Source organism: Lycium ferocissimum, unplaced genomic scaffold (genome assembly GCF_029784015.1).
Source record: "Lycium ferocissimum isolate CSIRO_LF1 unplaced genomic scaffold, AGI_CSIRO_Lferr_CH_V1 ctg3646, whole genome shotgun sequence".
NCBI classification, from domain to species: Eukaryota; Viridiplantae; Streptophyta; class Magnoliopsida; order Solanales; family Solanaceae; genus Lycium; species Lycium ferocissimum.
In genome coordinates this window covers 10,846-25,161 of record NW_026725449.1, presented here as the reverse complement: position 1 = coordinate 25,161, position 14,316 = coordinate 10,846, and the positions used below count along the sequence as shown (strand labels likewise).

Genomic DNA, 14,316 nt, shown 5'->3' with positions numbered 1-14,316 from the left:
TACAGAAATTTGTTTGACCTGATCTTTATATGGTTGGAAAGGTATTTCAAAGGGCTACAACTTTAATTCAATAAGTTGTCTCAGTTCCTTATAGATTTTGACGTATACTCGCTTGAAGTGAGGTCTTGTGCAAGATAAGGTGGTAAAAATTCGATTTACATGATCTTCTGAACTTGTTTTGGCCTTATGCTACCCTCACACCTCAAATTACTTCCAAAGCATATTGTATACGTAGTATTGGTCTTATACAATATTTCTAATCGTTCGGGTCAATCTTGACATGATAAATAGCACCTTTTACATTCGACGGTGCGAAGTTTCTCTAACCACTTTCATCTCTTTCTAATTTTAATTCACATGTGTGCACACTAAATACTAAGATTCGAGTCTGAGCACATGCTTTTAACGAGTTTAAACCTAACCCGGAGGTATGAGGTGTTACACAAAGAAGCCACACGATACTACAATCCATATTGATTTTCCGCAAAACCTTGTACTTTATTTTTTTTCATATTTAGTTATTCGCACAATCTTTTGTTTCATGATATTAATAGTATTTTACAAAATCATACGTTACATGATATGTTATACATGTGCAACACACCATTCGAGAAATTAATAAAATTAAAAACGGCAACTTGAACAGCATATATAGTTTGTTTGCAACACGAGCGCTTAGCTAAATCCTAGCACTTGTCTTCAGCTCCATTTCCATGGTGCAACGTCTCCATCGCTGTGGCAGATTTAGCCTTCTTTGGCTTGTACCCAGTTGCGCAATTTAGGTAGATGGCAAAGTTTATGACTCCTAACGCAGCAAGAAGCCAATAGAACAAGTCAAGCCTTCCATAGTTTATGTTGTCTGCAAGCCAGCCTTCAGGTGTAGCGTTACTTTTGGTCAACTTCTTCATAAGTGACACTAAGAAGCTGCTAATGAAGAAACCGAGTGAAAGGGTTGTCAAGAAAAGGCCAGTGCTCATTGTCTTCATCCCTTTTGGTGATTGTGTTATGAAGAAATCGAGTTGGCCGGTGTAGATGAAAGCTTCTCCAGCCCCTACCAAGAAGAATTGCGGGATCAAGACGAATACACTAATTGGCAAAGTTGAAGTGTGTCGCCCCACCGATTTTGCAACTGCCAATCTTTCCTTCTCTGCTAGCGCAGCTGCTGCCATTCCTATTACGGATAATACAAGGCCAATGGCAATTCTTTGTAGGTTGGTAAAACCTGAAAGCCGTACATGAATCATAATGATAATTAGTAATAATCATGCATGTTTAGGGTGATGAAGCACCTTTTAGCTTAATTGTTCGCTCGACATTAGGTCACGGGGCAAAGCCATTTGCATTAATAATTAGGTTGTAGATTAAGGAAGTCATGGTTCTAGCTTAGAGTATCAATTGTTTGCTCCCTCTTGTACTTATCAGTGTCATTATTGGAGAATTATTTTATTACGGAGTATTATCTTATTCTTCAATTGTATTACGACTGTTGTTTCTTTTACTTGAGTTATCTTTACTATTTTGCTCTCAATACTTTTCTTTTCCACAGTATTTTCACTATAGCTTGTATTTTTGTATTTGTCAAATCTGTTTTTGAAAACCCATTTCTTGAGGTAAGGATAAGGTCTGCCTACACCCCATCACACTGGTATGTTGTTGTTGTAACATTGTATATGTTGTTGTATTACGCTTTTATTAAACATATACACACTGTACGTAGTAATTTGTTAGTGTATGTCAGTGAAAGTTTTACCTGGTTTTCCCTTCCATTTCTTCCAAAGTGGCATGATAATTCGGTCATAAACAGCCAAGGTGATTAAGATGGCTGCCACAAAGAAGACAGTGAGAGATCCTGCTGGAATTTGGAAGTTGCCTATTGTTCTTTCCATGGTAGAAGCTTGTTCAACAGAAAAAGTAATCATCTGTGCGTAGGTGGTCCAGAAAATTATAGTGGTGGCCCAAATTGGGAGCAGCCTTGCCATCATTTTCACTTCCTCAACCCTTGTCACTGAGCTAAGCTTCCATGGATTTGGAGCAGAGTGGTCCTCAAAATCTCCCTCAGCTACGATCGCAGCCTTGTCCAATGTTCTACACAACCAATAATTTAGTAAACATAACCTAACATGCAGTCCGATATTAATTCTTATAAAAAGAAAAGAGTTAGTGGTAAGAATAAACATTCAACTTTTAATTTACCTTTTTAGTTATTAGTTCAAAAAAAAAATGACACCTTTTTATATTTAGTATATAATTATTCAATTTTAAATTTATCTTTTTACTCTTAATGAAATGATTTTTAACCACACAAATTTATATGGTTTGTTTTAGACCACAAGTTTCAAAAATCTTTCTTTATTTTTTAAATTTCGTGGCTAGTCAAACTCCTTCAGAGGGAGTATCTTATTTTTCGCGAGTTTCAACTATCAGTTGTTCCATATTTTCTACCTGAACTATCAATTACTAGGCTTTTAATACATAGATGGTAATAGTTCAAGTAGGAAAATGGTACAGTTGATAGTTTGGGTGTAAACTCACGAAAAAGTGATAGTTGTGTGTTTTTTCACCATTATCTAAAAAGAAAACTGAAACATGCATGTACACGTGTCAACCTGAATTCTTCTGTGTGTTGGATTCTTGTATCCTCTGGAGTAGTATTCTCATAGAGCATGCCCACATCATATGGAAGATCCATTTTCCTCTTCTTTATAGCAGCAACAATGACTTGAAAAATTTGGACAATAGGACTTCCTGCACTTTTCTTGTATCGGTACGTTTTAGTACCCAGAAGGAATATTACAATGGCAATGAACATGGCTACTGAGCAAACACCATAAGCCCAGATCCGTCCAACTTCATCTTGGATATAAACAAGCACTGTAACTGCTGTCAAAGTCCCCATGCTGATGAAGAAGAAGAATCTGTTGAAGAAAAACGCCATTTGCGCCTTTTCCTTCTCATCTTTCTCATCGAATTGGTCCGTTCCAAATCCTGAGACACCAGATTTTAAGCCACCAGTACCTAATGCTATGAGATATAAGGCTAAGTATAGGATTCCCATTTGAAAACCATTTGCTGGTTTGCAATTGGCATCATGACGATGGCACGGAGGGGGTCGCAGTTGCGGCAGGCTGGTTGCCAACGTTAACATCCCGGTTCCCTGAAGCACATATTTTATGTTTTGGTTAATTAAAGATGAGAGGGTTAATTATTGCTGCTAAAACTGTTAAAGTTCCTCATATTTAATTACCAGTGTCTGTATAAGAGCAAATATTGCAATAGTTTTGTATCTGCCGAGGAAAGAGTCTGCAAGAAAGCCTCCAAGCAGACACAGGAGAAAGGACGTGCCCATGAAATCTGTTACAATATTGGCTGAACTTGAACTAGGCAAATGCATTGTACCACCTAAGTATGTCACCAGATTTACTGCTATTCCCATTGTCGAAAGCCTTTCGATAATTTCAATCCCTGTAAAATTACCCAAGGAAGATCAATCACTTCATTTTGGTAATCAATATCTTTAATTATTAACATTACTTGTCATGATCGCTTTTGCTACAATTGTTGAGATCTGGAACCAGAAGATCGATCAGAATTAGAGTATCAATTTAATATATGAAGCAAACCAAACGGCAAAAAACCATTAAAAACCTAAATAATGCTTATATGGAATCTACATGACGCAAGTTTAGTTGCAAAAGCAACATACATATATATACATATCCTGCATGTTTTTGATTTCAGCTAAACTTTTACTTATCATAACCATATACTATAACCTTTTCAACAAAAGCATGCCAAGTTTCTCAATTTTACAGTAGAATGATTGAGCTAATCACTATCCTAAAGGAGGAATTTTGAGATCGTGAACCTTACGTAGCGTTTTCCTATAACATGCACGTCGACATAAATAAATTTCTAAAATTGTATCTGAAAATTAATTAAATTCTACTTGACCTGCAACTGACATGGAAATAATACAAACCTAAGATAAGAGTAGCAGGTATCCAACCACCAGTTTTAGACTTATCAGCAGGGGACCCTTTGTAGTCCACTGCATCTGCAACAGTCCAACTCATCTGAAACAAAGTAATCGGAGATCATCAACAAAGAAGAAATAAGAAAAGTAGATATTGAAATAATGCAGGTTTATAACTTCTACGTACTAACCTTGTCCTTTTCAACTTAGTAGTATCTAACAGTGAAAGAGCTTCAACAGTAGAAAAAAAAAGCCTCGAGAAGTATATTGTTATTGAAGTCTTTCTGTTCTATGTAGACACACTTGATTTTCCTTAAAGTTTCCCACCTTTTATAGGGAAAGGTTTTCGACAAAAAGTGTCCCTCCACTACTAGCTTGTGACAGATCATTGCTTGGCTGGAATAATTAGGCCTATCCCATTCTAAAGATGGAAGGTTACCTTTTGGACTATAGTATTTGATTTCTTCTATTGGAGGAATAACCACAGCTGCACGAGGCCCGCGCGCCATACAGAATGGATCAATGACAAATGCTTTTGCTAAGACTCACAAATAGAAAGTTCATTTTTTGGTGTCTCTTTAATCTTATAAACCTAGTAAATAACTAACTGCTTTAGACTTTGTTCGTAGAACCTCTGTAAAGTACGTTCTCCTACCCGGTTCCAATACGTTCACTGAGATATCGCGTGGTTAAACTTCCCGAAAGCGTATGTTAACGGCTTCAGCCAATTCGATTTTTTATAATACAGTTGTGAAGCTGGAGGGAAGGATTTATACAACCACTTCTCTGTATGCTACTGGTTTTTGGTGGTAATGAAATACCCGGCGGCTACTGGGAAATTGATTTAAAAAAAGTTGAAAATAGTGTTCCAAAACTAAATTAGCTTACAGCTCTAGTTCGAGCACTCGAATAATTGAGATGTTCATAATAGCAAGCGCTTTTTGTTAATGGGCTTTATTTAGCACAAATCTAGGCTCATTAAGCCAGTAGTTAAACAAAAAAAAAAAAGTTTAATTTGTTTCGACATGAGTTTCATTGAAAAAAAAGTTAAACCAACAAAAAAGATAAAGACAAAAGCATTGACTGAAGAGGTGGTAAAGTGATATCGCCTTTGACTTTGTCTCTCATGTTTTTAAGTGGAAATAATTATTTCACTTGAAATGCTCCCCGAGGTTATTAACTTTTTTATTTAAGTACTTTTTTTGTATTGAAGTTTTAATAGTGGACAAAATCGTACAATAAAATTGATTAACGAAAAAATATTCTATTATTTATAAATAATATATATGTCTAAACCCCTATAAAAATTTGGCTATGTTGATAATAAAAAAAAAAAAAAAAAAAAAAAAAAGAGTATTAGTTTTATATATGATGGTGTAAAAACAATTTAAACCATCAGGTTTTTTCTCAAAATGCAACTTCAAATATTTTTTTATACAAATATTAATTGATAATTTATAAAAAAATTAAAAACAATTTTTTTTATAAGTCAAACTATATAGAAGGTAAAGAAATTTTATACTATTAATGCCTATAACTTAAAGAGATTATTACCTCCTGTATCACTAGGCTCAAACTTATAATCAAAATTACTCCATATTTTCAGATCTTAGCAGGTTTCGCTTATTTGTATATAATAAATTACTCCCTCCATCCCAATTTATGCGATATAGTTTGAACGGGCACGGGGTTTAAAAAATAAAGGAAGACTTTTGAATCTTGTGCGCTAAAACAAGTAAAAGATATTTGTGTGGTTATAAATCATCTCGTTAAGCATAAAAGTTGAAGTTTAAAGTTAAATTGTTATCAAATAAGAAAATGTATCATTATTTTTTAGACAAACTAAAAATGAAATTGTATCATGCAAATTGGGACAGAAGGAGTAAAATATTTAAAATAAAGAAAATAATTCTCTAATTTGTGATTTTGATTTTGTCTTCTTCTAATCTCTTTACCATACTTTGAATTAGTGTACCAGAAAATGAAGATAAAGCCATACCAGAGGTCAGTACGTTTTTCGCTCTTCTTACGTCGTTATTAGACGCGCGTAATCCTGATTTTCTCCAATGATATAAATTAAACATAACACGTGCATAAATCTATCAGTGATATCCGTACCAGCAAAGTGAAGATTGGAAGAGTGGGTATCTGTATTATGCATGAGTACTCCCTACGTCTAAAATTACTTGCACGTTTCGCATTCCGAGAGTCAATTTGATTAATTTTTGATGTTAAATTAGATTAAATTAACTCTCTATTGTAAAACAAATTTTAGATACTTGAATACTATACGAAAAGTACTATATATAGGAATTCTTCTTATATCAGTATACTGAAAAAGTACATGTTAAAACGTTGATCAAAATTCATGTAATTTGATTTCTATTCAAACATGATAAGGACTTGGAGACAGATATATATATATATATATGCATGACAATTTTTTTATATGCATGGAGATTCATACATATAGATTTTGAAACTCTTTTTTTGGAAACTTATGTCGCATATAAAAAAAATCTTTTTCAGTGCCGGGATAAAATGTTTCTGAAGGCTTACCTACAGTACTATATCAATTGTAAAAGCCTTATTATAACGCACCCTATTGATTCAAACAACTTATTAGGGGTATGAATAAGTGGAAAATTTAAAACTTCATTGTTGCGGTTTTAAAAGCTTAAAAATTCACAAATGAATATTGTGATTTGTTGAAATTTTTGATAAATTGATGATTGGGTTTGATGGGAATGTCATTTAGAAGTTGTGGTAAAGATTTGAAGCTATTCGATGAAGATTTGAACAGTTTTGGTGATGTTTTGACCCATTTTATTTCATAGGTTGAAGTTCGTCCGAAACGAAACTCAATATGTTTTTATATTATATAATTTTGTATAATAGTATACAAGTGTAGATAAACCTCTTATGCACTATTATACACTTTTATACAAGGTTGGTACATTATTTATAGTATACTGGGTATAAATAGAGGCGCTTCTAAGATTTGAAGTTTGTGAGTTCTCAATGATGTTAAATTAAAAAGAAAAAAAGAGAAAAAAAATCGAACACCTAAGCTCAAGGAGAATCAAACCCTCATGATCAAGGAAGGCAACAACGCTTAAGGAGGTTCAAATTCTGCCACAGAACCAACAATAATTCTTACTTATTTAATGGACTTCTAAATATAATTAATACAAGATCTGCGTCAATGTTATTTGGATTCTCGAGAACCCGTACCCAATTAGCTAGATCATCCATTCCTATGAATAAATACTGTTGCAAGAAAAATTAGAGAGATGTCTACGAATATAAATTGAAGGGATCCGTCCGCTCCATTAATTTTTGTTCAAGTAATTATCAAATACACCTCTAGATGACTGACATGTGGATTTATGAGCACGAAAGATTGAGATTGCTTACCTTATTTTCTATTTTTGGTTGTATTCTTTATTAATGGTAATGTTAAAATATATGGAGCCAATTTGCGGGGTTTTTTTTTTTTGGGGGGGGGGGGGGGGGGGGGGCAGCATTGCAGTTAATTCTCTTGTGGAAAGCTTTATTGTAGCAGACATAGCAATATAGCACGTTCTGCACAATGTATGTTTGTTTTCTTATTTTACATTTTAATATATGTTTACTAATTATTTATAGAAGCAAATTTGGTTAATTTCTTACATGAAGAAAATTAGTAATTATTTTACATTAATTACTGATTTTTTTCATGTAAAAAATTAATCAAGTTTAATTCTATAAATAATTAGTATTATTTTAATTTTACCATTGATAAAGAATGCAACCAAAAATTGAAAATAAGCTAGGAACCAATTTCAATTTCCAACCTTTCATGCTTATAAGTCCACGTGTCAGTCATCTGGAGATGCATTAATAATTACTTGAGCAAAGACTAATAAAACGGAGTCGAACTGTGAATTGAAAATATGACTAAGTGAATACAATGTATCGTGTTTGGGCTATTATGGTAAGATGAGCGAGCGTGATGGGGGTAGTGCGGTGTGGGGAAGGAAAGGGAATTTGGAACATGCGTTACCATTACTTTACAAATTGTTTCATTCACTCTCCATTTTGTGTTCTGTACTGATTTAAGATTTGTGATCCATATCAGTAAGGCTATAATGCTTGGTCAGTCTAACTGATGCGCCGACCCACAAACGCAAAAAGCTATCACCTTTTGTTTTCCTCCATTCTCTTTTGTATTTGTGGAATGAATAGAAAGAAATAAATCTCGAAAATTATCTGTAGCCATTTAAAATAACGCTAATTTCTTGACACGTGCATTGATGTATATATTGAGTTATGTTGTATACTCGCTCCGCTCTAATTTAAGTGTTTTAGTTTGACTAGACACAAAGTTTAAGAAATAAAATGAATTTTGAATCATATAGTCCTAAATTAAAGATGTGTATAATGTACTAAAATATTATTTGAATCTTGTGGAGTTGTGGTTATAAATTAGTCATGCAGGATGTTTGAACTGTCAACTTACTAAATATAGAAAAAGACACTCTTTTTGAGACATACAAAGAGCCTGTTTGGATTGGCTTATTTTAGGTGCTTTTAAGCTAAAATAGCTTTTAAGCACTTTTGTAGTGTTTGGGTAAAATAAAAAAAATGCTTTTAAGCACTTATTTTTAAGCCAAAATAACAAAAATAAGTCAAAAGTCATAAGTTAGAATTTCTAACTTATGACATTTGTCAAAAGCAATAAGCCAATCCAAACAGGCCCAAAAAACGACACTTAAATTGAGAGGGAGAGCGATGATTTTGAATGAAGTTGAAAGAATTTCGTCACTTATTGCTCTAGATTCCTTAAAAGACTCCGGAACCAAAATGACCCAAAAAAAAAAAGAAGTGAACCAAAATACCCTAATAAAAAAGAAAGTGGTACCAAAGTACCTTATTGCGTTAAAGGAATTAACTGTAACGGCGTGGCTAAGTCCAATAGCGCAGTAAATTACTGCGTTAATGACGTCATTAAAAAAAATTGTTTGAATAACGCACTACATTAATGCGTTATGCAAGTCCCATAAATTTTTTATCCAGTAGAATTAAGTAGTTATAAAAATAAGATAAAATTATAAAATAAGGAGTATAGGGAGAAAAAGTAGTTGTAAATTGGTGAAACTTTAAACGGTCATAACTTTGTGCTCGGACGTTCGATTTACGCAATTTTTTTTAATTACGCATATTTTTTCGAGATCTAGCCGCGCAAACTGCCGCAAGGCGGTTTGTCCGGGCCAGTTTTTAGAAAAATGTCCTTTATCCCATTCAATTTGAATTTTGCCCCAAATTGGTGCACAATTTTCATTCATCTTTAGCAAAAATCTAATGATACAAAATATATTTCAAGATGGTAATCCCGTGGTAATGATGTTTTGAATGTCAATTTCAAGGGTCAAATTCAATTTATGAAAACAAGTTAGATAGCATTAGTGAACGTTATAAAAAATAAAAAGTGTCTACTTTGTAGCTTTCACCAACTTGGCTCGGTGGTTTACTTCTTTTTTATGCCAACCACCTGGGATCAAATCTAGGTGGGAGCATTGAGAAGGTATTATGAGTAGAATACATTAGATATATTATGGGTGCATGGTGCATGATGCGTGGTTTAAGTAAAAATTAAGTATATTTTTTGCGTATCTATTTCTTAATGATAAATCTTATTTTACTCTTTATTATCGTTTATAACTAACTCGCGTGACATCCTAAACTAATTATAACAAAAAAAAAAAAAGTAAAGTTACGCATTAACTAAAAAATAACACGCTAAAATAAAATCACTAAAACGACGACCCAAAGTTTTATTAATTGCACCAAAAAAAATCGAGTTCTATATAAAATATTTTTGAATCACACAGTAAATGACAATGAAATTATTGTCTATGTCTATATAAAACATAGACGAATCACACATTAAATGATAATGAAATTTTTGAATTTAAACAATGCTACAGTTAAATTTTGAAGAAAAACGGGAATACGGTTGAATTTTGAAGAAAATGATATTACGTTTAACAATAGCTCCGAATTAAGTAAAAATGATACTAAGAACTAATTCAGACCCGTAACATTCATCTACTAACATAGACAAAACACACAGTGAAGGATAATTAAAATAAAAGTGTCAAATTTTTTTTTAAAAAAAGTATTAGGGCAGTAAATTAGCGCTATTGGACTTAACCGCGCCGTTACTGTTAAGTCCTTTAACGCAGTAATTTACTGCGTTAAATGTACTTTGATACCACTTTTTTTTATTGAGGTATTTTGGTTCACTTCATTTTTTTTTGGGTCATTTTGGTTGGACTCTCCTTAAAATGTGTTTCATTTTTAAATCAAAAAAAACGAATTTGGGATGTGTTTAAGTTTCCAAAACAATTGAATGAATTTTCAAGGCTAAATGGGTTGAACATGCGAATTAGAAAAATTTGGTGGGCCTTGGACCAAAAGAAATACTTTTCTTCAAAATATCTGTAAAGTTGTTTTACAGAAAGGTTTTTATCAAAAGGCGGCGCTTATTTTGACCAAGTTTAAATAACTCTCCGACCCAAAGATACCTCTTTTCTAATCATAGTTAAATGAAAGGGCAAGACTTTACTCAATTCGTTCTTTAAGTTTTGTACAAAAAAACTCCTCAAAGTTCTTTTTCTAAACAAAATATGCTCTATTAACAACAAACATTTAAACCCGCCAGTCAACCGCATTTAGCGGATTTTCTAGAGTACCTAACATCTTACCCATTCTTTGATACTTAAAAGGTTTTCGAAATTAACCTTCCAAAATGATTTCCTAATTTTTCAAAATCAATTGGCTGAAGTGGTTAAAACGGCCTCGAACTTGGCACGGATTATTACTTTCGTCCCAAAACTATGCCTAGTACTAATGACACCCCTACACTTGGATAAGTGAATTTAAAAACGCCCCAAGCGCATAGGCTTTAATAACGTGTATTCACTCGCTATCCAGTCGGACTTTTTATCTGACGTGTCATCCACACAGGCTAATTAAAATAATTTTATATTCCTATATATATTCCTATATCTACACACTAATTAAACCATTAAAATTAAGAGAAAAAGTGAAATAAACGGTAAAATCGATTAAAACACCTTAATCGAAAAACCCACTTGGTAAATGGCTAACCCCAATTCTCTAAGAACTCTCTCAAATCCCTCTTCCATTCTGTTACGTTTTACTTTTACGCGGGCGCATAAAAGCTACTACGAGGTTGTTGGTGCTCTAATTGGATTTTTAGTAGTTTTAGAGTCGCCACCTAATTTATGAAGGGAGATTAGGAAACCTGGATAAAAGGATTTCAAGCAAGAGAGTAATTCTTTGGTACCAAAGTTCGAGGTAAGGGTTCTGGTGATCCCCTAGGGAAGGTTTTACGCACCCTAGTATTAATGATCTGTAGAATACGGTTGACCTACGAGCTTCAATGTGTGATTAATGTATTTGTTTGCTAAAATGTTTAATTTTCCGCAAAAATGTCATTCATTTTTTTTTTTTATCATAAACTCAAGAAAATTTTTGACAAAAAGTCCCCTTAGAAAAAGGGGTTTTGGGTTTAAAAATCCGCATAAGTTTCAACTCACTTTATTGCCGGACTAAGACACACCCGGGATTTCTCTCGAGTAGAGTCACTACTATTTTAATCCTAATAAAATTATTTTAGTACTTCTGGGTTTTATATATATAGTATAAGGAAAGTATGGAGTATATCTCCGATTTTATACATATATATATATATATATATATATATATATATATAAGAAAAATGAGAGTATTTTTATCCAAGTCCAATTTTATTTATTTGAAGCTCATAAGGCCAATCCATACTCCGGTCCAAATTCCGTCTTATCTCAAACTGGACCAAATGTATTTCCTTTGTTTTTAGTCCGCAGATTTCTGGTCTTTCAGCTCAAAACAGTCTCAATTCTTCTCAAGTTTCAAAGTCCAGAATCACAATCTTTTAGGCTTCTAAAAAATGTCCATTATTTGGCAATCTTTCTTACTTAACAATCAGCCCAAGTTGGAAAATTGTCCCTTATCATTTTGCAGCCACAAAACACTTTGAAATCAGTTCATTTTTTATTTTACTCAGATTCAGTTTCAAAAGCCAATTAAGTAATTTATAATTTTAATCACGAGCTTAAGGCCCAACAGCGAATATTTATCAGATTTTTGCTGGGGACGAAAGGTCCAAAATCATTACTTAGTCATTGGAAATCATTTAACCTTATTTACACAAAAAAGAAATCGGACTAGTTTTAAACTTTATCCAAAATCCCATGAAGTGTTCTAGTTCAAAATTAGCCGCATTTGAAAAGCCTTTTGAGGCGACTTCCTAATAATACTAAGCGTTTTTCCTAAATTCTAAGCACTAAAAGGGCTTCAATATTTACATATGTCTTTTACAAATACATTACACATATAAAATAAAAAGGAGAGAAGAGTTTAGGCTGGTGGGCCTACCTAAGCCCATCAATTGCCTATTTTCACCCATAGGTGGGCTTCAATGCAAATATTAGCTTCCCTTTCATCGGACTCGATTAAACAAAAGAGTTGGGCCTCAGGCCCAACAGGTTTCAAATGGAAGGAAGCGGCCCAAATAGCCTCGGTATTTTTCACATGCAAACAGGAAAGGGGAGAAGAAAATGATGGTTAGAAAGTACCTAGTCCTTAATGACTAAACTAATAAGAATGTGAGATCGAATAACCATAAAGAAAGGCTCAAACATACATTAAATGCATTTTTACACTTAGTGAAATAGTCAAACATGAGGCAAAAGAGAAACAGGCCCAAGTACAACTTTAACAAAGGTAAACAAAAGAATGAGCCTAAAAATGTAAAGGGACAGGGTCCAATGCAGTGTATATATATTTCTACTTATTTTAGCCTTAAAGGGTCCCATGGTGTATAGTTTCACATAGGGAAACCCCAGCAACCTAGAGTAAAGGGGACTAGGCTGAGTTTGACTATAAACTCTAAGCCCTATCCTCTTTTCTCCTGGCCCTAGGTAAGTTACACCTATGATCAACCACTCACCAAGTGACAACCTTTTCAATCAGATCACACATGTGTCCACATAAGTCCTTATACTTAAGCCAAATCTTAATGTAATTATGCTTCAAAAGATAGACATGCACCAACAGAATTAAAGGGATAACAGGAATGAAATGTCACATTAGAGTTCAAATGAAGGCATGAGCACTGAATGATCATAGAAAGTATATAAACAAGGAGAGACAATCTTTTAACAGATGTGCATAGACTAAACTTCTTAACGACAGTCTTGGCATGTGTTATAGGAAAGGCAAAACAAGCACCTATGAATGCATACTGACACAGGTTCAATATAGGAGCAAATAGGCAAGGACATGCACACAGCTTACAAGCTATTTCATAATAGGCAAACATCATGATCAGACCCCTATATGCAGATCTAAACTTCACTACTATTTTTTAAACAACAGAATCATCATACTATTATCATGTGCTGATGATATCAGAGTTAAAAAGAGATATGCATAGACTTAAAATAGACTCCAATAGGCAGGTAATGTAGCATGGGAATACTCTTTCAACAGATAAGGACACTTAATCAGCTTAAGGGCCTATGCCACATTCAACACAGAGGAGGAACTTATCATAACATGTTTGATATCAGCTTAGGCATATATACTAGATTTTCCTATTAACAGTCTCAAGATCCAAGTCCAAAACATGTTCATCAGATTATCAAATAACCAGCTTAAACATTTTTAAACCAAACAATACATGATAGCCTCTAACATGATGTTAAACCAAGTTTAGCATGCCCAGCTCCCATTTTAAACTAACTCTTAAGTATACATAATCACACTATATGCAGTTATCACTAATAGAACTTTAAGCTTACTCCAAATTTAGACATGGACTTCTCTTAATCACAGTACACTCTATCAGGCTAAGTCAACAAACAACCAAACAAGCTTTATACTAATCTCAGATAACTCATTACTCATTTAACTGAAACATTTGATCCAACTAATCATGCTTAGGTAAACACACCAGCAGATAGGCCCATTCCTATGCTAAACACATACAGGTAATTTAAACTATACAAACTTATCTTTAGCACAGGCTAAATTTAAACAGGACAAACAACAGCTAGACATAATTTTAAACTGAGTTAACACACAACTAGGGTCTAGTTCCACATAATAAAGACTCAGCCATCAACAACAAACTAAAACCAACTTAGAGGGACTAAAACAGGAAGCTAATACTCATGAACATAACTAAACAGGATTCAAATGGGCTTAAAACTAGCAACTAATAAACATGC

General features: G+C 33.5%; 1 protein-coding gene across 1 annotated transcript; it reads right to left on the bottom strand.

Annotated features, from left to right (window-relative positions):
• Window positions 1-477: 477 nt before the first annotated feature.
• On the bottom strand, window positions 478-4,287 carry LOC132044112 (protein NRT1/ PTR FAMILY 6.2-like). The gene is made up of 6 exons (XM_059434602.1): window positions 4,165-4,287; window positions 3,980-4,073; window positions 3,245-3,462; window positions 2,607-3,154; window positions 1,751-2,085; window positions 478-1,222 (listed from the first exon to the last, which is right to left on the bottom strand). The coding sequence occupies exons 2-6, from the start codon at window positions 4,071-4,073 to the stop codon at window positions 687-689; spliced, it is 1,731 nt and encodes a 576-aa protein (XP_059290585.1). The 5' UTR covers window positions 4,165-4,287; the 3' UTR covers window positions 478-686.
• Between the last annotated feature and the right edge of the window lie 10,029 nt (window positions 4,288-14,316).